The sequence below is a fragment of the Diplotaxodon limnothrissa genome, linkage group LG9 (assembly GCF_057381915.1).
Source record: "Diplotaxodon limnothrissa isolate DT_005_m linkage group LG9, D_limnothrissa_male_GT1.1, whole genome shotgun sequence".
Taxonomy (NCBI): domain Eukaryota; kingdom Metazoa; phylum Chordata; class Actinopteri; order Cichliformes; family Cichlidae; genus Diplotaxodon; species Diplotaxodon limnothrissa.
In genome coordinates, this window is record NC_140604.1 from 18,081,049 (window position 1) to 18,105,657 (window position 24,609).

Genomic DNA, 24,609 nt, shown 5'->3' on the forward strand with positions numbered 1-24,609 from the left:
TGAAAAGTTTGTCACATATTAACTTACAAAAACATTCGAAGAAAAACAGAAGACATAATAATAATAATGAAAAAAGGAAGACAAAGACCTGTAATGATATACACTGGTTTCAATCTAATCATTTCTACAGTGGATATCGTACTACTAAAATACTGACAGTAAAGTTACAGGACTAGGGCTTGCCCATTGATCACAAATTTCAAATTGATGTTATTTACAAGTTAATCCAGTTTTATATTATTTTGAATTAAGTATCATATTTTTTTCTTTTAGTCCTGATCCTATGAAAAACAGTTTTTTTTGTGTGTGTAGCACTCCCTTTCTAACCAATTTAATAGACACTTTAAAAAAAATCTGTAAAAATACAGCACAATGTACTATTTTAAAGTACGAAAATTTATTAGGAATTTAGTCATTCTTTGTTTTACCATTTGTAGTTTACATAAACAAACAAAGAAACAAAGAAAAAACAGACAATGTACTGGCAGAAAATTAACAGCACATTCTTTGTTTTGTTAGTTTGTTTGTTCTTTATTTACATTTTTTACAGTGTAGAGACCGCCATCAACTGTTCTCCAGATCAGAAATACCAGTTTTTCCCTACTAACCAGTTGTTGGCAGGGAGGATTACCAACAGGTCTCAACAGCTGTATAATTGGCACAGAATCAAACATTAGCACTACTGTTTGGCAGTAACAGTAAAAAAAAGTTTTACAGAAATTTTAAAAACTCAAATAATTAATATTTGTTTCATGATTTTAATCGGTAGATTTAATTCTAGAATGATAAGTGTAATTTCACTACAGATTTCTTTATTAAAAACAAAATGCTAAATAAAGAAAAAGACCAGCAGGCTGATACAAAGTCAACAAATCACAGCCAAATCATTACAACAGATACTTCTTTCCCATTTTCTGACGAAATATTTAAACTATGCATCATACAGTATTCCTGTTATTCCCAAGAAACATCATTTTGTGGTGTGAATGCACCTGAGCGGTACAGTCCACTGACGGAGACACAAAGACAAATGAGAACGCATGCTGCAGTTTGAGTGCTTGTAATTCTGTAAGTTCATTTGCCTCGGGCTGAACTGCAGTGCAATGAATATAAATGTCTGACACAAGATTGAAACAAAGCAAAACAGAAGGCAAGACTGTCAAAGGAAAATCTGGGCCCACACACACACTCACACACACTCAAATTCCAACTCACAGACAAAGTACCTGATCTAGTTTGCTAGATGTTACATTAAGATCACTTTGCTTCTATAATACTGGTTTTCAAAATAAAATAATATTAAGTAACATAACTTTACTTAAAGAGCTAATCTTTGGTGTACAGTGTTCAGAATTTGGGCTGCTGACAAATAAATGCGAGCTGAGCTGATATATCTGTATCCTACAGTCACAAAAAACAACCTGGGATATATTTTTGTAATCAGTAGAAAAGTTCTCATCGTTGTACATTTACATTACATAAATTCTCAGAAGAAATGCAGTTCATGTAAATGCAGTGCTTTTATTTAGCTGCATGTACAGCACATATAGCTGTGTTGTTGTAATGTCACAAAAACATGTTTGTCTCCAACCCTGTAACTGTGGTCCTTTATAAGAATCTTCAACCTTAATTTATGTGACATAAGGAAGAAAGATGACTGTAAAAAGTTAAATTTTTCTTGTTAGCCAATTGAAAGTGGTTTCAGGTCAAAGATCCACACTAACCCAAACGCTGTGTATGTATTAGTGTGTTTCAGTGAGAACAACTCTACTTCATTTTAATGTTGTTCCCTTATAATGTAAACTATGTTGGATAAATCCAGCATTATCAGCCTTTTCAGGGATATCACGCTGAGGTCGAAGGTTACCACACCCGGCAGGATTGTGCTCCTCTGTTCATAATCGACGACTCGGAACACTTGAATGCTTTCCGAAATTCCTCGTAGTTACTCATCGCTCCAATAACTCTGCAGGACATGAGTGACGATAAAGGTCAGGTTGGAGGGGTTCTTGCTATGTGTGTCCATGTGTGTGTCTGTGTGCGGGCTTCACCTGTATTTTGGTGGACTGTGAGCTCCACTTTGGATCTGCTCCCTGGCCGCTTCTGGTCTGTATGTGTTACATCTCACCTGCGCATTACAAACACACCGATTAAATGCTTTGCTAGATACTCAAAATTACGTATGCGTATTCAGAAGTTTCTGACTTAACATGTGCCACTGCATGCAATATTACAATAAAAATCCGAAAGGAAAACTTCTGTCTAGCATTCCATTTGAGGCCATTCCATTTCATTATTTCCACAGACAGGAATGCATTTGAATGCAAAATCACACATGCATGCTTCTATAAATGCAATAATTCTGAGTAGCCAGACATGTTCCACACATGGAAACAGTAAAACACGATGACATCCTGTTTGGCTAGACAGCATGAAAGGGGAACAAATAACTCTAACAGCTCAACAAGAGCAGTACCCAAGATGTGGAACACAGCATGAAAGCCCTGTGATAGATTTTCAAACCTTTCTCATCTCTATGGTTTTGATAGCATTAGAAATAGATATGTTCAACTATATTTTACATTTGTTTCAGTAAATGACAGCGTGAGAGGAGCAACATTGCCTCCTACTGACACTTTTAGGAATTACAAGAACCGACTCTTTAAATTTGCATAAAACTGTAGTTAAGAAATGAAGGACATCAGGGATGTGTCCACAAGGGGGCCATGGGAAATACAATTGGATTCTCCAACATGGATAGAACCAGCTATAGAAGGTTACTGAGTACATTTACTCAAGTACTTCACTGAAGTACAATTTTAATGTATATACTATTTTTATGTAATCCACTTTAATGGTTTATATGGTTTGGTTTATATTCAACCATTATGTTAAAGTGCCCAAACATTACATTTCCCATAGGAAAATGCCCAAATATTACCTGTCTCACTTTACTATGCAGACCTGCAAATCAACTGAAGGTCTTCAGATCTAACACACACTGGCAGAAAAACTGCATTTAGAGCGTAGTGAAAAACAGTGTGCAAAAGTGTCTTTACATGTGCATAGCTCAAGAAGAACAGTTGGTTGTTGTTCAGTGCAACTCCAGGCAGCAGAGGCTCCTCCACACCACCTCTTCTCTCATCCACCCACCGCCTGTACGCCTACACAAGAACAGTGAAATAAACATTCTCTCATCTGGATTGCTTTACATGACGTCGTTAATTCTTCTTCATCATTTTTGCTAAGGGAACAAATTCCTTTAGGATTAGGAATTTTTTTTTAAAAAACAATAGCTCACAATGTCCGAAGTAGACAGCTCCTGTAGAAAACCATTTCTTAAATCATAGATCATACCCTGAATGCTTCTCTTATTCCTCCATTGTCTGCTATGTTTTCTGCCAGGGTCCTCTTACCCCGCACCTGCAGGGCAAAACATTTACAAAAGAGTAACAAAGGCAGTAATGCATCAGAAACATCTGAACTGAACAACAGTCTTCAGTTATTTCTTGACTTTGATAATTATCCAGTTATACACAGGCATTTTTTAGACAGTTTCTTAGAAAAGTGGTTTAAACTACATCTGCAGTTTTTTCTTCTTTTTTTAAATAAATTTTTGCACATTCAGACTGCTTCCTTACATTTAGGCCCGCCTCCTTCCAGTGATAACCATTATACTGGTTAATCATACACTGGGTCTTCTCATTGAAGGCCTCTATGGACGAGTTGCTCCACCACTGTTCAAGATTGCCATTTTTGTCATACTTGCGACCTGTTCAGACCACATAATTCATTATTATTCAATCGCAAATGTTATATTTTGAAATCATTATTAGCAAACATTATTTACCGTTATTGTCAAAGCCGTGCGTTAGCTCATGTCCAACTATTACCCCGATGGCACCGTAACTTAAAGATCTGTAAATTGAAGGAAAACAACACAGATTTTAGTGTGGCACAAGTCAACGTCTTGTGGAATTTCAAGAGAGGATTAGATTCTATCAGTGGTGCTCGATCAGGGGAAGTATGCAAGCAGTGCCTGTTCAATGAAGTCTAAACACAGACATCTCAAACAGAATTCTGTCATAATTATTCTGGTTTCACTGTATCCATTCTTTAAATGATTGACATCTTGAGGCTGCAGCCTCTGTCTTTGGAAGCACATTTGACTCTGCTTGACTATGATTCCATTGGAATGTGCATTGTGGATAAACCTCTGGTTTTTGATGGGAGACTGAGGGAGACTAGCAATGCTAAACAAGTTGCTGCTGGCTCTGCGTTCAAGGCTCTGAACACAGTTAACAGTTGCAGACTTCACCAATACTTTCAGATTAGCATGCACGAGAGCTGTCTATACTGAGTGTATCATCTTTAGACAGCTGTTTTGTTTAATACGCTACCTTATTTCTTCATTAATAATTTGAATCTTCCTGTAGATCTTGACAGTGCACAGGCCTTTTAATTTAGCTATAATGGTCCTTTAGAACAATTACAAGTATATAATTGAGTACCAAGTAGAATATATTTAAATATTTAAACCAACCTCAAACATAAACAGCAGTAATATTGCTTTTTACCAATCAAATTTACATAACAATACTACAGCTTTATGTACAGTGTGGCATATAAAGTGTGTTATTACTTCTACTAAATGTTCTTAAATGTTCCTCCGGCACAGATCATTGTCACCTAAGAGCAAATATTTTTTTTATGATAACTATAAAAGTAATAACATTTAATAATTCTTCAGCCAGCAAGAAGTGCACAAAGGGGAAGATGACCACACAGAGTGCTGCAAGATGCATAACATGCAACACTAAATCATGAAACGGTTGTTTCATAGTCTGAAACAACAATTTGTCTTGTTAAACAGTGGAAGATAATTTCTTTTTGTTTGTCATTGTCTCTGCTTGAGCTTTTGTAAAAGTCGTCACACACCACTGGATCCTATCATACATAAACTGTGTGCAGTTATTTTTCTATTAGCGGCCAAGCTAAAGAGTATTAAAACTGACAGCTAGCAGGCAGTTAATGAGCTACTTTCTTCATTCAGTAACTTTTAGTTTAATGATGTAAAGTATCACTCAGAGAACAACACACCAGGAAGAGGAAAGAACACAATAAAAAGAAAGCAATAGAAGCTTTGGAAGCCAGCACCATTCCAGCTGGGCAGATTGTTACATAGCTTGTCATCCAGTCTCAGATATGGTAAAAAAAAAAAGGAAAAAAAAGAAGAAGCATGGACAAATGTTACTGTGCTGTGGGAAATTGCTTTACAAAATAAAATCAAGCTGTCAAGCCAATGTTTAATATAGGACAGTTTATAGATCTGTTGAGAACAATAATGCTGCCCAGGCTGTGGTTCTCTAATAGGAGGTTTTTCTTTTAAAATAAAGTCAGCTCTTGGGTGGGATGACTCACCTTGGATACTCTTTTCCCCAGAAAAAGGGTTTTTGAAGCTCTCCAGCAGGAAATCCTAAACAAGAAGACCAAAAATAATTTTTCTTTTTGTGTATCTTTAGTTCTTTCCAAACAGGATATTTTACTGCATAAGGTCAAGGCTTTTCAATCTTATGTTTGCTAACAAAAATGGAAATCCCAGAATTGGTGCTTTGATCTGTCTGGTAAGGACTTAACTGAGTGATTAAAAAAACAAAATGTAATGAATGTATATCTTACTGATTTGATTTGTGGATGAACTATAGAAGGCGTTCACGGTTGTTGGGTTTGTAAACCACCTGAAACACAAACACACATTAGGCATTAATAAGGACATAAAACCATAGCCTGATTATAAACGATCGCTGGAGCTTCAAGAAAGGCAAGAAAGGAAGTGCCTCCTTCTTTCCAGTGGCCAACAGGGGGCGACTCCTGTTGCTGTATCCCTAATTTCAAGTCTCATTTAATACATCACCATGTCTATTTTATATATTATAATGCCCATTAGAGTCAAAAAGCAGTAAAGCTGCATATACTTTAGGACGGACCTAATGTCAACATGTATCTCCTTATCAAACGGATGATGTCACAGTGCCTAATTAAGTATTCACACTTGCCACTCACTCTGTGCGTGGGACGCTCTTTCGTAGCCAGGAGAGATCGGATTGAGCGATGAACTTCAGTGTCTGCATCACGTTGCCGTAGTAGTCATTCTCTTTTAACTCTAGCTGAAGCAGACACAAACACATTACACATTACTTCTAAATAGCAACATTCCTCCATTTTCAGAATGAAAAGGGAAAAAAACATTGCAGGAACATGATGCTGGTGCTGTGCTAATTTAAACAGACCTGCTTCAAATCTTCATTGAGGTAGGTGTCATTCAAAATAAATTCTGGGTAGCCAACCTTAGCCAGGACTGCATGTGCCTATAGAGAGAGATAAGAGAATTTAAATAAAATCTAAATTAAACATAAAAAGGTGTGTCAGACTCTCAGTCAAACTTAATTGGCAGTGAGTGCAAATATAAGTTTGAATGAGTAAGTTTAAATGATATTAAAGTAATAAAAAGAGAGCACTGTGAGAGTCATAGGCTAAAGTGTCTTCACAGAAACATTGCCGGGCCCCTACAGCAAAATCCTTTTTAATTATGAAGGTCTATATGCTTGCCATAAGCAATAAGATCCTGGACACATTTGAGTCTGACTTTATGAAAACCTAAGATAATGTATTTTCTCTCAATCATTGCAGTTCCAGTGAGAACACATGAAAATTGCAATCAATGAGAATGTGACAATCCCTGTCAGCCAAAAGCTCACGCTGCTCTAAACACTCTTTTTTCACTCAGTTTGATGTCAGCAAGAGAAGATATCCTTTTATGGTCACAGCATAAAAGGCCCCGAACCACAGTTTGGTTGGGGGCAGTCAAGTAGAAGAAAGTTAAAAGTTAATAAAAGGAGACGTGGCTTCTAAGAGGGAAGAGATAAAAGGATGGATTAAAGCATCACTAACAAAGGCTTTTGAGCAGGAAGCAACCCCCCGGAAAGCACTGGTCACTAGGGGAAATTTGTATTCCTTGACTGACTGGTGAGTGGTTTGAGTCGCAAGGTGAAATCAGTCACAAAGAGTGTGCAGCACCAAAAACATCCTTGTAACTGCTTTGGGCACTAACAAATCAATGCTGTTGCCTGTAGGGAAGATGCTGACTTGTCCACAAAGACTTACCAACTGCTCGTTAAGTGGTAAAAATAAAAAATATTGAACATCATATATCTCTTTGTGACAAGTTTCACCTAGTGACTATCAACCACCTCCTTCAACCACTTGCCAACTGCTCAGGCAATAGTCATTTTTCTATGGTATTGCCAGGGGATTGTCCACGGGTCTCTGGCCCGTATGACTTATGCCTAAGAACCTCACCAAGGCTGACTATAAGATAAATAAGGATTATGGTGGATCACGTAAGAGACACTGTTGTTGGGTTGTTGAGTAAAGGACTTCTTCTTTTTTGCGTATAAATATTCTTTAGTGGTGCCAGTAAATACTAACAGATTTCCCGAACCGATAGAACAATGGTATCTGTTCTAGCTTGGCAGCTGTTTCCAGCTGCTGCAACTACAGTAAGGTCAGACTTTGTTTTAACGGTTAGATGTGACTAACACAGCTGTTCAGAGAGGGTGTTGTTTTCACTATTTAATGCACTGCTGTATTTCATTCAATTTGTTGGGCCAGTTTTGGATTAAACAGTTTGAAATTCACATCACCAATCCAAATATTTTTTAATATTACAGTTTTGTTTTGTTTTTTTTTTGTTGTTTTTTTTGTTTTTTTGGCCTGTCCCGTTTGGCTCTTTTGCCATCAGAATTGTTGTCTAAAGGCAAAGAAAGATGCCCAACGGATTTACTTTACCAAATTGACCATCCCAGCCTTGCCGTAATGGTCCATTTGATTCACCTTTTATTGTTTATTTTATTTTCACTTACTGAATACGGGACAGACTTGACTGGGGGAAAGAAAGGGAGAAAGAAAGAGGGAAAGAGAAACAGCTGAGAAGAGGGACGGGGGAGAAGGGCAAAAGACAAAAACCAACAGAACGGGCAGAGAAAAAAAAATGCATATATCAATCACCTGGATCACCTGCTGAGAAAGAAAAAAGAAAGCAAGCAGAAGAGAACAAGAGTAACAACATCACAATGATATATGGGAATATGACAGTAAATACTAAATGTTAAACATTATTGTGCAGCACATAAGATCAACAGAACACAGTGTGCTTTGAGGTAGGAGCCAAAAAGGGTGTAGTTTGTGGGTGTGATCACCCGTGTGTACACCTGTGAGCATGGACGCGCTTGTTTTTTGTTTTTTAAAAGGTTCCTTCATGTAATAATCTGCTAGAGGGTGTGGGGGGGCCACAGCCCCGTCCTCCAGGGCGTGAAGCAGGTGTGGAGGAGATCAAAACTCCAGACATCCAGAGGCCCCCAGAACACAAGAGACCAAGGAAGACCAACAGAGGGGCAGCTGCGCCACTGTCCCGGAAAGAGCTGAGGAGAGTCCCAGATGAGGGCTCACTCAGCAGCCGCGGAGCAGAAGCCAGGGGGAGTTGCAGTGACGCGCCCGTGAGCTCCGCCGGCAGCCAGCTGCGCCTGAGTGACCGAGCCCCAGGCCGAGAGGCCGGGGGCACCCCACCTCCGAAGTGGCCCGAGCGAGCCCCAGGCTCCAGGCCCCGATAAGCGGCCGCCAAGGAGTGAGCCGGTGTGTACCTGGACGCCCATCCCCGGACACAAAGAACCACCAACGCACCGATGTCTGAGGGGGTCCGCCACTGGCAGGGGAAGTGGTGGTAGGGGGAGATAGGCCTCCAAACCTTGGAGGGCCTGAGATGTCCCCAGAGAGGTGGCGCCTGACACCCAACCTGACATATAGACACAGACATACAGGCACACACAGATACAAACATCCATTCCCACCCTCATGCTCTCATATGCACTTACTCCACACTCAACCAACGTGGAGACAGACATAAAGAGACGTTGTACACACGATCACACTCCCCAAGCGTACTCTACAAACCGGGTCTAGGTGCCCCCGCCCCTGGAGGGGGGAACTGCACCCAGACCCAGGTGGTGTTTACAGTTTAGATTAGAAAAGATGGAATAAACTGTGCCTTTTCCACAGCTCGCTTCTTGGTTAAATCATCCATCCAGTCATTCTCCTTCTCCAGCATGTCGATGAACGCCCAGCGGATGCCGTCGATCAGCTCCTCCATCTAAGAAACAAATCAAGTATGAAACAGAAGTTTAAATGTTCAGATTTTCAGACGCAAACCTAGAACGTTCTCACTTATAGCAAAGTGAGGCTGTTTATAAAAAATGCAAAAAGGCCCAGCATCATTGCCATCTAAACACAGACACACACACCTACAGTGATGCAGACATCACAGCTCAGCACTCATCTGTTACACAGCTACAGAAAACTCAAACAGCTGAGCCAGGATTTAGGATATGATGGGAACACACACACCAGGTGTTTCTTGTCCTCCTGGAAGTGTGTGTTGACAAAAAGCCGGCCGGTGGCATAAACAAGTGAGTTCTCCACGTAGTTAACACACTTATCCCAGCGCGGGGTCAGAGAGGTGGTTCCTGTGGTTACCTAATGGGGGCGAGAGAGACGGAAATTCAAGGTGACATCGCTCCAAAAAAACAACTTCCACTGACAAGTTTCCATTAACGAGAGTGTTTAAGACCTCACGCTGAGTCACTTTAGTCGGGGAGGGGGGATGATTTGTTTAAAACATTTGAAGCTACCAACTGGTAAAATTAGAAAATCTTTCCCCAACTCACTAAGTACTGTGACAAGAATTTTGCGACCTAAAAACAGAGATTGAGAAAAGCTGAGAAACCTTCAAGTGTAGTTATTTAGGTTTAGGTGTAAAACATTTAAAAAGGGAAAAAAAGTGTACGTTAAGAGAATTATGAGCAGCTGCCGCTGCTAATGAAATGCACCCAATTAACTAATCATCAGCAAGTTTGAGCACCTTTATAAAAGCAGAGATTTTTGGCAGTTTTGTATGTCTGGAAGATTTTAGTGTGTTAGCACAATGGTGTTAGCCAAGGAGCAAGTACATCAGAAATGATCTCAGAGAAGCAACTGTTGGTGCCAGCCAATCTGGGAAGGGTTATAAGGTTATTCTCAAACAATTTAAAGTCTATCATTCTGCAGTGAGAAAGATTATTCACAAGTGGAAGACATTCAAGATAGCAGCCAGACTTCCAAGGAGTGAATGTCCTAATAAATTCACCCCGAGGTCAGACTTTTGCTCTGAGAAACTGTGAAAAACCCAAGAGCTACATCTGAGATTTAACAGGCCTCGGTTAGCACGCTAAATGTTAACATTCAAAATATTGCATTTCTTAAGCTTTTCTAAAATACAGTTGTTTTCAAAACATTCAAAAGTGATCATATATGGACATAGATTTGTGTACCGACCCGAGCGTAGTCAAGGTATCTGTAGAGGAAACGACGGCTCAGAGCGGTTATCCGGGAAAAGACTGTCCTCCACTGGACGTAGTTCGCTACCGTCCTGGAGAGCGAGAGACACGGGGACATTAATTCAATTCCTACATGTAATCTCATTATACACTGTAAAATACTTGTACTGAGCGACAGGTGCCCTCGAGCCCCAGTGTGGGCTCATGTCTGTGCCTGTGTGTTTACATTATATCTGTCCCTTATGAGGACTGGGTTGAGTTTATAGGGGAGTTGAATGTTTATCTCAGGTGCCAATTCTTCAATTTTTTGACACTACGAGAGTAGCTTTGCCTGATATACACTACATAATAATCCTTATTTTTCTTTTACAGAGCCTACTGCGCCCCTGACTGTTTTAGCTGCTCTTTCTTTAAAGCCATCCTGCCATTAAGCCAAGCATCTGAACTCTGAGGCTATGTAGCTTTTGCACCCTTTTATTGCCTATTGCTTGCAGATTTTGCATCTGCATTGCTGATGCACGTAAACTGCCCGAGGCAGTTTTCTACACTATTTAGCTCGCATTGGGACCAAACAATTGTATTTATTAATAGGGTGTGTATGAAGAGTGTCTTTAAGCTATTGTGTCAACAAGGCACCACGATAGAAAGGGAGTCTGTACCGGGGATCGGTGGCCTCGATGAGCTTCATAAGTTCCTTGAAGTACTGTGGAACTCTGACGATGACAGGCTCAGAGGAGGAGATGGATCGATCCGGGTCACCTTTAGACTCCACCACAGTTTTTACGAAATTAAGCCAATCGAACTACAGCAATAGAGAGAGAGGGAGAAAGAGCACGAAAGGTCTTTAACACTATATAGAAATATGTAGTATATTCACCAAGCCAGCTACTTCAGTTTCTGTGCATCGCAACACCTGCACGCATTGTATTTTTTCAATTTCAGAGTTCAACTTCAACTTTTGTGAACTACATTTTTGTGCACAGGTAAATACAAAATATCAGCAGTCCTCGTTTCTAATTCGGTTTGTATAGAGGTTAAACATATCATGAAGCTTGTAGTTACATTTCAGACAAATCCAATAAAAGCAGTTTCCTTGACTTGCTGATTGAGTTTCTGCTCTCAGTAGCTACAAATTCACCATCAGAGCGGTACTGATCTTTCTTCTGACCTTGGAAACAAAACAGTCCACAAAAAAACAGGAATGTTTGGTACTATTGAAGAAAGCCCTGCTTGGTAGGAAGACTTCTCAGGAAAAACCGGACAAGGACATCGTGTACAACTTGGTTTTGAACCGGTCTCAACTGATGCTAAGGTTGATTTCTCTCTGGCGGTTTTTCTGCATTGTTTTAAAGTACCTGAGGTATTGAGCGCTGCAGTCGAGAGAGCGTGTATTTGTGGTACATGCTCTCGCTGGTGCGGTTTTCATAGGGAATCAGGATCTGCAGACACAGAGAGCAATTGTCATCAGCATGACTGATCCTAAATTTGTCCAAAAAACGATTTCCTGTTATACTGTTGGCGAAGCTGATGAATCAGCCGCCATATTTCACAGAGAATAATGTAGAGTTTTAATTAGCTTTGGAGCTACAGAGACCTATTTAATAATTTTCATACATTAAGCGGGATTATATTTATCTGACATGACGTCCTTACATGAGCCACTTTGGTCTCAAAGGCGAGAGCCTTTTCCATCTGGGTCAGAGCGTCTTTCTCTGGGGCGCCCAGCATGACGGCCACATCCACCATCAAACTGAGCAGCGCCGCACGATACTGGAGAGAGAGACAGAGAGACTTCATTCTTTCATTGCTCTGAGCTATAAGATAAGATAAGATAAGATAACCTTTATTAGTCCCACACGTGGGAAATTTGTTTTGTCACAGCAGGAAGTGGACAGTGCAAAAGTTATGACGCAAAAATTAGAATACAATAAGAATAAATACAGTACACAGCTGTACAGAATAGAATAAAATAATATACTATATACAGTAGAATAAAATAGAATAAAAATATACAATAAGATAAAAATAGAATACGAATGCTATATACAACTGAGTAAAAATACAACGATGCCAGAAAAGATTATTGCACTTAGTGTTATTGCACATGTGTGGATGTGTGTGTTTGTTCAGTTAAAGTCTTTGTTGTGGAGTCTGACAGCAGTGGGGAGGAAAGACCTGCGAAATCTCTCCGTCCCACACCGTGGGTGCCGCAGTCTCCCACTGAAGGAGCTGCTCAGTGCTGTCACAGTCTGCTGCATGGGGTGGGAGACGTTGTCCAACAGGGATGACAGCTTAGCCGCCATTCTCCTGTCACTCACCACCTCCACTGGGTCCAGAGGGCATCCTAGAACAGAGCTGGCCCTTCGGATCACCCTGTTCAGTCTCTTCCTGTCCCCAGCAGAGATGCTGCCGCCCCAGCAGACCACACCATAAAAGATAGCAGAAGCCACCACAGAGTCATAGAAGGTCTTCAGGAGTGGGCCCTCCACTCCAAACGACCTGAGTCTCCGCAGCAGGTACAGCCTGCTCTGCCCTTTCCTGTAGAGGGCGTCTGAGTTATGAGTCCAGTCCAGTCTGTTGTTCAGATGAACACCAAGGTACCTGTAGCTGTCCACAGCCTCAATGTCCATACCCTGGATGTTCAGTGGTTGCAGTGGAGAATGCTTGTGCCTGCGGAAGTCTACCACCAGCTCCTTGGTTTTACTGGCGTTGATCTGGAGGTAGTTCAGCTGGTACCAGTCCACAAAGTCTTGAGTCAGTCCTCTGTACTCCTTGTCGTCCCCATCAGTGATGAGGCCGACTATTGCAGAGTCATCAGAGAACTTCTGCAGGAAGCACTGGGTGGAATTGTGGGAGAAGTCTGCAGTGTAGATGGTGAAGAGGAACGGAGCCAGAACCGTTCCCTGTGGGGCCCCCGTACTGCAGACGACCCTGTCCGACACACAGCCCTGAGTCCTCACATACTGTGGTCGGTCGGTGAGGTAGTCCAAAATCCAGGTATCAGGCATCATCAGACATCAATCAAGCGCCTGCATCTGCACTCACATACCCTTGTGCTACTGTATCAGTATTCAGTGAAACGTATTTTTTTATTATTACCTTTTTTGAGGGAGAGACACACAGCAGCAGAAAAATCTTCAGTGGTTTAAAGGGACATTTATGTTCACAAATAGCTTCATGGTGACTGAAAAAGGGAATCCAATCTGTGTTGCTCGCTGATGATGTTTATAAAGCATTAGAAAGTTTAAATATTTGTGTGTTAAAGTTAGCAGATCAGATAAACTATTAATAAGAATGTTTCGGCTCAAAAGAGGTTTTTTGCATTATATGCTAATATATATAAATGTAAATGTATCCATTTATCAGTGGTTCAGAAATATTTAAAGCCAGATCAGTACAAAAAAGAAACAATTAGAAACAATTAAAAAAAGAAAGTGATACAAGAGCGGTTTTATCCAAAAAGATTTTGTTATCCTTAAATTACATTTCTGCTATTTTAAGTTTTGCATGAATATCTTGAACTACTCTAAATTCAAAGGCTTGAACAGGTCTTCACTCATAAATGTTTAGATTTGACGTTATAAGAAGGAATTCACAGTTATAGAGATTCTAAAAAGCCTTATTTGATATCTTCAATTCCATTTAAATTTATAGCTTCTAAAGGTGCTTTATGAGGTCTTTACAATCCCTTTTGAGTGAGAACTCTGTGACTGAGGTGAGGAAGAAATCTTTTTTTTAAAGGAAAACACAGAGGGGGACGTATTGAGTCTGAATAGAAACTCTTGTTCCGAAGAAAAGTCTTTTTTGCTACCACTCATCCAGGACGGAAAGTTTTGGTTAAAAGGTAAGATGGAAAAATGGCAAAGTGGAAACTCACCGCCTGGGCAGAGGAGGTGTTGGTGATGTAGTCTTCCCTGGAAGGCAGAGACAAGGATGCCTGATCGAGCTACATAAAGACAGAAAGTGCTGGTTAGCCTCTGCTGCTTTTTACACTGCTGTCTTTCAAAACAGTTCCAAGAGGTTTCAGATACATTATATTCTAGTGAAGCTAAGCTAGATACATAATAACTCACCTGGCTTTGAAACTTGGATCTGTTCGCATGACTGATTAGCTTTTAAATTCTGGTTGTATGTTCAAAAATATTGCTCTTATTCACTTTTCAATGTCATAATTTGGCACAGGGAGATTTCTTTTAATAAGAATAGCCTGTGCATGTACACATCATTCTTATAAAATAAAATAAAAATGATTGGCCCATTTGAACTGTTTTTGTGCCTTTTGATTGAGCACACGATTATTGATTATTACAAAAATGAAGTAAACAAAAATGAATAACAGCATTATTTTTTAATTTTCTTTGTTGAAAAGGTACTTATCCTGTCTGGTCTCACTTTCCCGTCTGGTCCCACAGTTTTTAACAATGAAAATTTCTAAACCTAAACTTTAAGTCCTTCTACAAAATTGGAACCAAATGCTGTATATAAAAGATGGATATAACACTGACCTTACAAACTGGTTTACAGAAATTGTTTTGGCCGTTGCCAACTTTGCAGGGTGGATCTAACTGAGAAATTGACACATAGTAGACACTTTCCAACCACAAGGACTAAACAGGACTATAACTTAAAAAATAAACATCTGTATAACTTTAGTACCAACTGTGATCATAGAGTATAATTGGGAAAAGATGAGTTTATGACAGATAAACAGAGTCATGTTGTCCTTAACTCATGGATTCTATAAAGAAGGCTTCTTTTTGCCTCGTTCGATTTCTTTTCTTTCTTTCTTTTTAGATGTCCATCTTTTATATACAGTGTATGGGATTGTGGATTTTGTACTTCAGTACAAGCAACTAAAAAAATGGGATTAATGTAATTTGATAGTGAGATGAAATGGACTTCTATTTCTCCAAGTTCTTGAATCCAACAATGCAAGTGCAATACTATAAAAATGTGCTTTACAGTGGAGTTATGTGATGGGCTATGAAGGAAAAATGTCTGACCTTGATAATGTAGTGAGAGGAGTTTTTGTCATCAGGGGAGACGTACAGGCGAATCAGGACGCTCTTACTGTGCTGATTCCTCATCGCTGCCAGCGTCTTCAGGAGGCTCCACTGACTCTCTGACCACTGATATTCCCCACCGCGCCCGTCACCCACAACAGGCCACCGAAACTCTGGCTGTTTAAGTGTTCTCAGCATTGGTCTGGCATCCAGCTCCTCCAATAGAGCTTTGTACACAGACACACAACAAATGGTATACACAACTTTATTGATTTTTTTTGTACTCTTTTTACAGCTCATGTGGCTATTTTTTTAGCTTTGTGCTGCACCCATGTTTCTTATTGCTTTTCCATTACCCCAGATCTGTCGTGTGGATCAATAAAAGCTCATCCTACCTTATTTGTTTTCAGAGTCACTGTGTCTTTGTGTAAATGATTGACTTTGTAAGGACATTTAATTGTAGGGTTTGAATTTTGAGGGTCTCATATAAACAAAATCCCCACAAATCCACAGAGCAAACGTCTGTGTTGTGACTTACTTTCATTCAAACAGGAGCGGTACAGGCTCTTAGCTTTGGTCACTGCTTCAAGTTCGTCAGGGTCAGAAGGAGCTTGCAGTAATTCTGATGGAGCAAATTGGAGTCATCATTCAAAGAAACCTCTAATGCCCAGTCATCATCTCTGCTAGAGGCTAACCGCTCAGGGATACATTACCCGTCACTAGGATAACACACTTAGCCATATAGTCAGGATGCATAATGGCTGATGTTTAATGTAGAATTGAAAAAAAAGAATGTATGGATTAAAATGATGGTAAACCACCATTTACCATTTAAAATGATGACATGCTTGCTGTATTGATCTCCTTTTTTTAAATTTGATGTGAGCTTTGCAGTGTTGTTGGAGCACTATGCTATTTCAGTAGCGTACTCTGAAAGTAAGAGTCCAGTGAATGGAAACACTTAACCTTGTTCATGACCTTTAATGAAATTCCTATTAAGGAAAAAGGTTGCATCATTGTCTACTTCTGCCAGATGTTTCTTCCTGTTAAAAGGCTGTTTTTCCCTCTCACTTTCACCAAGCGCTTGCTCACAAGGAGTCACCTGTTTTCAAGGCACAATATAAAGCACCTTGAGGCAAATGTTGTTGTTTGGTGCTATATAAATAAAATTGCACTGAATTGAATATCTAGCACTATTCCTTTTCTGTTTTGTAATTCCAATATTTTCATTTATTATTATACTGGATCTTATTGTTATCTTCTGTCTGAAATAAGCCATTATAGGTCCTGTCTTGCTAAGCTACCTCTCCCTAAAAGAGCACTTTTTGCTGACTGGCTAACTTCCTGAATGCCGAGCAGCTCTGTGTGTGCTCTGTCTGTACCAGACGACCATATAAAGAAAACTGCAGCAATATCCCAAAAGTAGAAAAAAATTGAAAACTATTCAGAGCAGTCTGCAGCCAAGAATTTAGCTTAAAGGAAATACATTTACATTCAGTACGTGCATTTTACATCTATACTTCATTATTCCAAACTTCTGAAACTTTGTAAGAAAACCAAAATGCTTATTAGGACATCGATGAGGAATTTATTCTCAAACCTTTAAGTTGGATGTCAACATGCTGCCTAAGCCAGGGGTAGATGCCGTAAGAGGACGAATCTTCAGGAATTGGGTTCTCCTTCAGCCACCCACCACAAGAGAAAGCATAAAAATCCTCGCAGGGGTTTACAGATTGATCCATTTTACTTAGAATAGACCCCGCTACAGAGATAAAAAAAAAAAAAACCCACCTCCATCAATGACATTTAAGCATAAGGTACTTAGGTCACAATTAAGACAGTCCATATGTAACCCGCTAAACGTACAAGATGGACCGTTTAGCGCCTCTTCTCACCTGCTTCAATGCATTCTGGGGTCAGACAGAACTCCTCCTGACTGGATTTTTGAGACACTGAGGAAGAGGAAAAGAGTTGCTGGTGAAGTTTGAGAACTGAAGACATGCGCACAAACGTCGAACAAGTTCAGCTCTGCATCAGATTGGGGGAAGTTGAGACTTTCACAAGGCCGCACCTTGAGCAAAACCAGTTCTAGGGTCAAAAAATCAACTTTGACTCAAACAGTTATTGTTATTGTGTATTTGATGCATAAATGTCTCTTTGAAATTCTGCCTCAGCTCACAAGATATCCTGAATGCAAGGATGAATTATTAGCAAATGTATAAGTTTGAAAATATTGTGCAAACTTGACTTTTCATGCTCTTTGTTGTAATGATATATATCATAAAAAATGCTCTAGAAAATGAACTCAACAGAAAGAAAATTACTATATTCTCAACCGTATAAACATACAGTCTACCCCTCCCTACGGGGGCTGTAAAACTTTGACTGCATGACTTCCACCTTGGAACACTGCACTACTATACTGAAGCATTATTACATATATTTCAGCCTCTGAATACTCCCCCACCAGTGATTATGCAATAATTACCCCAAAATGACAGTACTTATTGGAGAAGGATGTAGTCGAGGACATTTCTACTATCCACTCTTTAGGAAAAAGGGTCAAACCGAGATAAACAAGTAAAGCTGATACAGCTGCAGAGCGCTCAGACAGAGTAAATAGTCATGCTTGCCACACTCTTGAAAGATGCAATAAGTGTGACATTACTCGCTCGCTTTTGCGAAAGGCAATCAAAACACCACAAAACAAACCACACCATTGTTTAAGCTACTTGCATTGTAACTGGAGGTTTACCCATTCACTTCCCTTCATAGAAGGTGAGCAAAAACCTGCCTTTCCAACCTCCTGGCAGAAACCGCTGTTATGTGATGTGGATCCGTGGACAGATTTAGAAACCAAATCCCCATTGTGAACGGATGAGTGGAGCGTTACGGTGCTGCGCCGCAATGTCTGACCTCTGAGGTCCACCAGCCTTGTTGCCTAGTTAGAGCTGCTTGTTGAGAGTTGTGGCCACTTTCAGAACAGCTTCAACCCTGCATGAACTGCTTGGCCTGGAACAAACTCAACAAGGCGCTCTCTCACCCAGAAGCCCATACACAGGGGTTTAAACACGCACACACACTCGCGACTGAGGCTCCAGTGTCACTGCTAAAACCAAACTTATGTCCATTACTGAGATACCAAACAAGCCACCAACACAAACATGCAGATACACAAGCACACATTTAAGACTCACACTCTTTAAACTCATTAAAAATATCTGGAAAAAAAAAATCAAAGCAGCATTCCTGTGTGTGGTCATTCACATGGATGGGGAAGGGGGGGGGGGTTCTATTAGTGTGGGTGTGTGGGACTGCATACATGGGCTCGTAATGTAATTACACTTCAATGAAACCACAAGAATTCTGCCTTCCCTCAACAACTAAAAAAAAAAAAAACAATACTTACTCTCGCACCCCTCCCTGCTACAGCATCCTCACAGCCATGCAACACTCACATTACTCAAATGTTCTCCTCAAAATCTTGAAGGCAGAGTTGCACATGAGTGATGCCAATCCAAACTATGAGCATAGCAGAAAGACTGGGAAAAAATGAGCATATAGCTAATCAGGCTCTCTTTAAAGTTCCTCTGGAGCCATGCTGCAATATTTCCTACAATGTAAAAACCACAACTTTCAAACAGCAGATAGACATATTTGTTCACTCCAGACAAAAGCAAGCTAGCTATTTGGTAAATGGGCTGATGTAGCGCACACATCATGCCTAAGTGCTTTTAACAGTCACACACTCACAGTAGGTGCATTGGGGGCATCTTGAGGTTAAATATCTTGCGGAAAGGTACTTTGAGGATCCGAGGATCAATCCACTTACTGTCTAATTAGTAGGCCACCCATTTTACCTCCTGAGCTACAGCTGCCCAGTATTTTTGCCCACTTCTAATATTTCTAAATATCAGAGTGAGCATGTTCTTATTCTCCAAACTGTTTCTTTTGAGCAAAAATTGAGAATTTGACCATTATAGAAATGCATATAATATAATACATATAAAAATCTATTTTTTTTTATTATGAGTAGTAACTAATCTTACTGTTGAGAAAGAAGGTCCACATGTTCTGTGCAGAGGGAACTGACTGCATTGTTTCAACAGAAATAAAAAATGAATAAATAATAATGAATTGGAGAACAAACAATTTGGCTACATTCACACTGCAGGCGAAAGCGCATCAAATCAGACTTTTTTGACCCTATACGACCCATATCTGATCATGGTATGACAGTGTGAACGGCACAAATCTGATATTTTCAAATCCGATCTGGGTCACTTTCATATGTGGTACTGAATCCTATACATATCTGATGTTTTAGAAAGCGACTGCTGTTTGAATGGTCATGTCATTAAATCCGTCTTTTACATCACTGACACAAGACAGACGGCAATTATCAGCACCGGAGAAGACATCGCGAACGCTTCCTGGCCATCCAGTGAAACTGTTGGGAAGACTACGTTGGAGAAACGTGAACATTTTATTTGTACTGTATAATCTGCAGATTCTGACAGAAATTTCCAACTATCCTTTTAGGCCATTTGTAAATAACAAAGTAACTTTATAACTTAAAGCAAAATTGGGAAACGTAAAATCCGAAACAAGTCTTTATATTAAGGCCATCAGTCAAACAATACTGTTTGCTCTGGGTCTAAACAGAGCGCGTTGTGTGTGACGTTGTGTGTGACGTCGTCTTTTGCGCATGTGGGCCACTTTGAGGGTTCACACTAGAGCGCGTTTGCTGTCACATTTTATTTGTAGTGTGAACAAGCAGACAAAAAAATCGGATTTGATCAAAAAATCGGAATTGAGCGGTTAACCTTGAGCATTTAAGAGGTTAAGACCTGCAGTGTGAACGTAGTCAGGAGGAAACATCTGGAAAAGTCCAGCTAAGAGTGCATACAGTGCTCTTACACAGTCCCCAGACATGGATTAAACCTACTCCTAGAATAAAAGAACAGTCAAAGAAGCTCTCCAGCTCTAGGATTGTGTTAATCCATGGGGATCCATCAAAATAACAGCCCTCATAGTCAACCCATGTTTACCCACGCTTTATTGTCTTTTTAATTATATTTTATATATTCCCATGCAAGCGACAGGTGTTAAATATATTTGTTTAAACTCATCTTACTCCTTTTTGCCCCCTTTATTGCAGTGTTATGTGGATATGTGTGAGATCTAATCTAAAGCATGCAAATTACTGGTTTAGCACACCTACCAGCACCTACCATCTTTTACAGCACCAGCTTAAATTGATGTAAATAAATAACTTGCAAACCGTTACACATGTCCCTGCTAAAAAATACTACACTCTGCAGGAAGAGCTGTGAAAAACACATTCTTTTCTGTTCCACTAGTGTCCCGATTTGTGTCCCACTGTGCATTACGGAGAGCACAAAGTTGTGCGTGTGCAAGTGGGCGTGTATGAAACCTTACATGAACCTAAAATAGTTCTACACAAGTTACCCGCGAGACCTCCACAAAGACCTTTGCTCCCATTCGCATGGTCATGTGTTATTTACAGTCTGCATGTACTATAATCTGAGGACACCATGCATACATTCTCATATGTTGGATTCCTAACTAATTATAATGTAGGATAAGGAAAATGTGTGCATATATAAATATATGTGTGTGTTTGGGGTGGACTTACCTAGTATGAGAGCAAGAAGCAGAGCGGCGCAGAGTAACACACACATGGCCAGAGCTATCTTGTAGAGACGACTGCTATCCCTCTCGGGTTTAACCCCCCCGCCGCCTAAATGCTCCAGCTCCATGGTTTACTATATCACACACACAAACACACACACACACACAGATAAAACACTACTCCTACAGTCTAAAAATCTTGAGAGGTGAAGTAGACATTAATCATCTAAATACTGGCAAAAAATAAATAAAAATCCCAAACTATAGAAAAATAGGCCCCAAAAGTCTAATATCTGGGCAAAAATTAAATGCCCAAAAGTCTTACAAACATCTCTGTAAAATTTCAGAGAATTTAAAATTTCCCTCAATTTAACAGCCCGAACTCGGATCAGTTTCCCAATCTGTCTTGCTCTCTCTGCTGCTCTCTGTCTATCTGCAGCTACTCAAACTTCACTCTGGCTCTTCAGACTGTTCCTCCCTCCATCCCTCCTCCAGCACTCCTCCCTGCCTTGCACCCACCCTCCCTTCTGTCCTTCCTCCTTCCCTGCAGAAAACTACAGACCAGTCTTCCCAGTGACATGAACTAAGGTCATATATTAAAACAAAAAAACAAAAACAAAAACAAAATCATTGGCCAGAACCAGGACCTTATCTGTGCATGTGTCTGCACTGGCAGCTGCACTTCTTCTTCATGGCGCACATGTGAAACGTGTGTGCCTAACCTCATGTACAGAACAGCAGGGTGCTCTGCTTGAAACATTTATCAGATCAGACAGCCAGTGAACTAGAACCAAATTATCCTCACAGGACACCGATTAATCTGATGATGAAGGTGGTGTTGCTGCTGTCTGTAAAAATACATCACTGTTTTTGTCTACTTTCTCACTCTCTTTGAAGTGCAGATGACCGTGACAACGCAGACTCCTGATTGGCCTTCAACTTCACCCCCTTCACTGTGGTGAGAACTCTTTCTGCACGTGCTCATTAGGGTTTGGGGCGTCGGCCACAAAGCCCTTATATAGTTACGACTTCCTGTGCTGCTAAAAACACCCATTCATCAAACACAGACCACGATGCTATTGTTCACCCCTCTGACTAACAATCACTTGTGTCCTGTTTATATCTCATTGTCTCAATTCTCAACTGGGACCCTACTCATAGTGTTTTGATTGCCTCTGCTCCGCTTTTAGTCTCTAATTTTTTCAGTTGCTTTACAGATTGGCAATCAAGAGCTGGTTCTGTTGCTCCAGCTATTAAAAAAACAAAACAAAAATCCATTGAAGTCCATTGAATCCATTGAATGTAAAGCCCTTCTCAAGAATGCATTAACCTTCAGTTATCCTTCAGTCTCAAGTTGCATAAATAAGATCAATAACTTAGCAACGTGTAACCTAATTGTGAGGAATACAGATATTCAACAGAAGGTAATAAGAAAACAATAAACTAGCGTAACTTCCAAATATTACAGTTTCAGAGCTGCAGGCTATCTCTCAGTTGTAATGTATGCTTGCCTATTAGCTTGTACAGTTTTTAAGCAGGTATGATCACGATAACATCATCCAAATAGTCACGATAGCAGCAAAAAAGTGAAGAACAGTATATCACTAACAACCAAGCAGCAACCTCTGGAACTAAAAACTGAGGGCAGTTCAGAAGTGACTAAACCCTGTACTTCCTCTAATGGCCACTTGAAGCTGGCCTTAAAAGGAAGTCAAGCAGGAATCCCATTGGCTCCAACATCTAAGAGTATTCACAACCTGCTAATAAAAACAGTTTTGCCTTATATTGATCGTATACCACTTTATAACATATTTTAGCACCATTTGGATACTGGAAAGGCTTAAAGCTACAGTAACTGTGTGACTGCTTTGACTGACAGCTCCTAAACATCTTAAAAGACTTATCTGACAAATAATATGCCTTGTTCTGTAAAATCAACTGACCAAGAAGAACTGGTGTAGGTGTAATTTTAGTATTTTATTAGACTGATATTTATCAGGTTTCCATTTAGCAGGTATCTGTCTGTGAATTGTACCTGTACAAAATATTAATTTCCATTAAATTCTGTTTAATTCATATAGCACTAATGCACAATAACAGTCCCCCCAAGGCACTTTATATTGTAAAGACTGTACAATAGTAAGAAGAAACCCCCCAAATAAGCAAGCACTTGGTGACTGTGGGAAGGAAAAATAACCCTTTTAACAGGAAGAAATCGTTGAAAGAACTGACAACTTGCTAACCACCCAAGCTTTGCTGACAGCACTACAGCACTCAAACCCTCTTGTTCAAGTACTGCACTGTGGATGATCTTCATTGATGGTACCTGATATGTTTATATATTCATAGAGTAGAAAATATCACAAGATATTACTATAAACTAGTGTTATTTTTTGCTAGCACATACCAATCCAGACGTGGTTTAAAAGCCTGCAACATCACTTAAATATAAAGTGTTTCCCAGTGGGTTTGGTGTCTCTTTCCCATTTACTGTTACTGGACTCGAGCCACCACCCTTCCCATTGGTAGTTTATCAGTTACCAAAGATCAAGTTGTGTAGAGAGAACCACGACCACTTCCCTTTAGAGGTCTGTCCTTCCCACAGACCACTTTACTGGTCTCTGATAGCAAACTACAGTCATGAGGCAGCTATACCTCCTTGTTCGGATTGTCCTCTGTTAATCATGCTCTTAAATATAGTCTAACTAAATCCTAAAACCTAGATAAAGGTCATAGAAACAACTATTACCTGATATCCTGGGAGGAGTCCTTCGTGGACAAGAGATATAACAATTACACAACAGTTAAAAAAACTGATATCCAAAAATCCAAAAGATGTACCTCTCAGTACAAGCACACCCGCAAGTAGCCAGTAACGTCCTGTTTCTGTCATCTGAATTTATTCTCAATATTATCTTCACTATCAGTGCTAATAGCAGATGCATATCCTGTGGTTCACATCAATCAGCAATTTGTACACTTAGTGTTGAGCACAAAATCACTAATGCTACTCAGCAGTAACAGTCTGTCTTTAAGGAAAACAGTTTTCTGCTAACTTAGCAAGAAGGAAGATGACAAGTGGATTGTCATCGTTGATTTTCCTGACTCCTGTCCACAAAACATGTCTAAACACAGAATAACAAAAATATAGTTAATAAACAATTAAGAGATCAACATCTTAAAACACACAGTAAAAGAAATGTAGTGTTTTTTGCAAATGTCCAACAACCTTTTGGGTCAAATCTTTTTGACTTAATGTTTCCTAGTTTGAGGGTTGTTGGGAGATTATGAAATTATCATTAAACAGGATTTTTCAGCTGCCACTGTACAGTTTCTACTTTTCACATACAAAACAAACAAATACACATTACTACGTGTCTATTTTGAGGGCAAGTGATCACCAAGGCGAAGTAGTTCGCGGGGTGCAGCCTGTGGTTACTTACTGAAGTCTCCATCTACTCTTACAAACAGAATGTGCAGCCATCTCCAGAAGTGAAACCTGAACCAAGAGTCCTAAATAAACC

The 24,609-nt window shown here is 39.9% G+C and overlaps 1 protein-coding gene across 1 annotated transcript; it reads right to left on the reverse strand.

Moving 5' to 3' along the window:
• Nucleotides 1-292: 292 nt before the first annotated feature.
• Nucleotides 293-21,506, reverse strand: phex (phosphate regulating endopeptidase homolog, X-linked). Its single transcript, XM_085362799.1, has 22 exons — nt 21,090-21,506; nt 17,326-17,382; nt 17,031-17,192; nt 15,969-16,052; nt 15,431-15,657; nt 14,305-14,373; nt 12,081-12,197; nt 11,783-11,866; nt 11,087-11,229; nt 10,426-10,519; nt 9,460-9,588; nt 9,104-9,205; nt 6,291-6,368; nt 6,064-6,167; nt 5,680-5,738; nt 5,422-5,476; nt 3,851-3,918; nt 3,642-3,772; nt 3,358-3,423; nt 3,060-3,164; nt 2,052-2,128; nt 293-1,966 (listed from the first exon to the last, which is right to left on the reverse strand). The coding sequence occupies exons 1-22, from the start codon at nt 21,211-21,213 to the stop codon at nt 1,864-1,866; spliced, it is 2,238 nt and encodes a 745-aa protein (XP_085218925.1). The 5' UTR covers nt 21,214-21,506; the 3' UTR covers nt 293-1,863.
• Between the last annotated feature and the right edge of the window lie 3,103 nt (nt 21,507-24,609).

Excerpts from the sequence above, each read along its gene's own strand:
- phex (XM_085362799.1), bottom strand. The coding sequence starts at position 21,213 with ATGGAGCTGGAGCATTTAGGCGGCGGGGGGGTTAAACCCGAGAGGGAT. Across the intron at positions 12,198-14,304 it reads ACACCTCCTCTGCCCAGGCG|TATCGTGCGGCGCTGCTCAG; the intron begins GTGAGTTTCCAC and ends CTCTCTCTCCAG. Across the intron at positions 6,168-6,290 it reads TCAATGAAGATTTGAAGCAG|CTAGAGTTAAAAGAGAATGA; the intron begins GTCTGTTTAAAT and ends TGTCTGCTTCAG.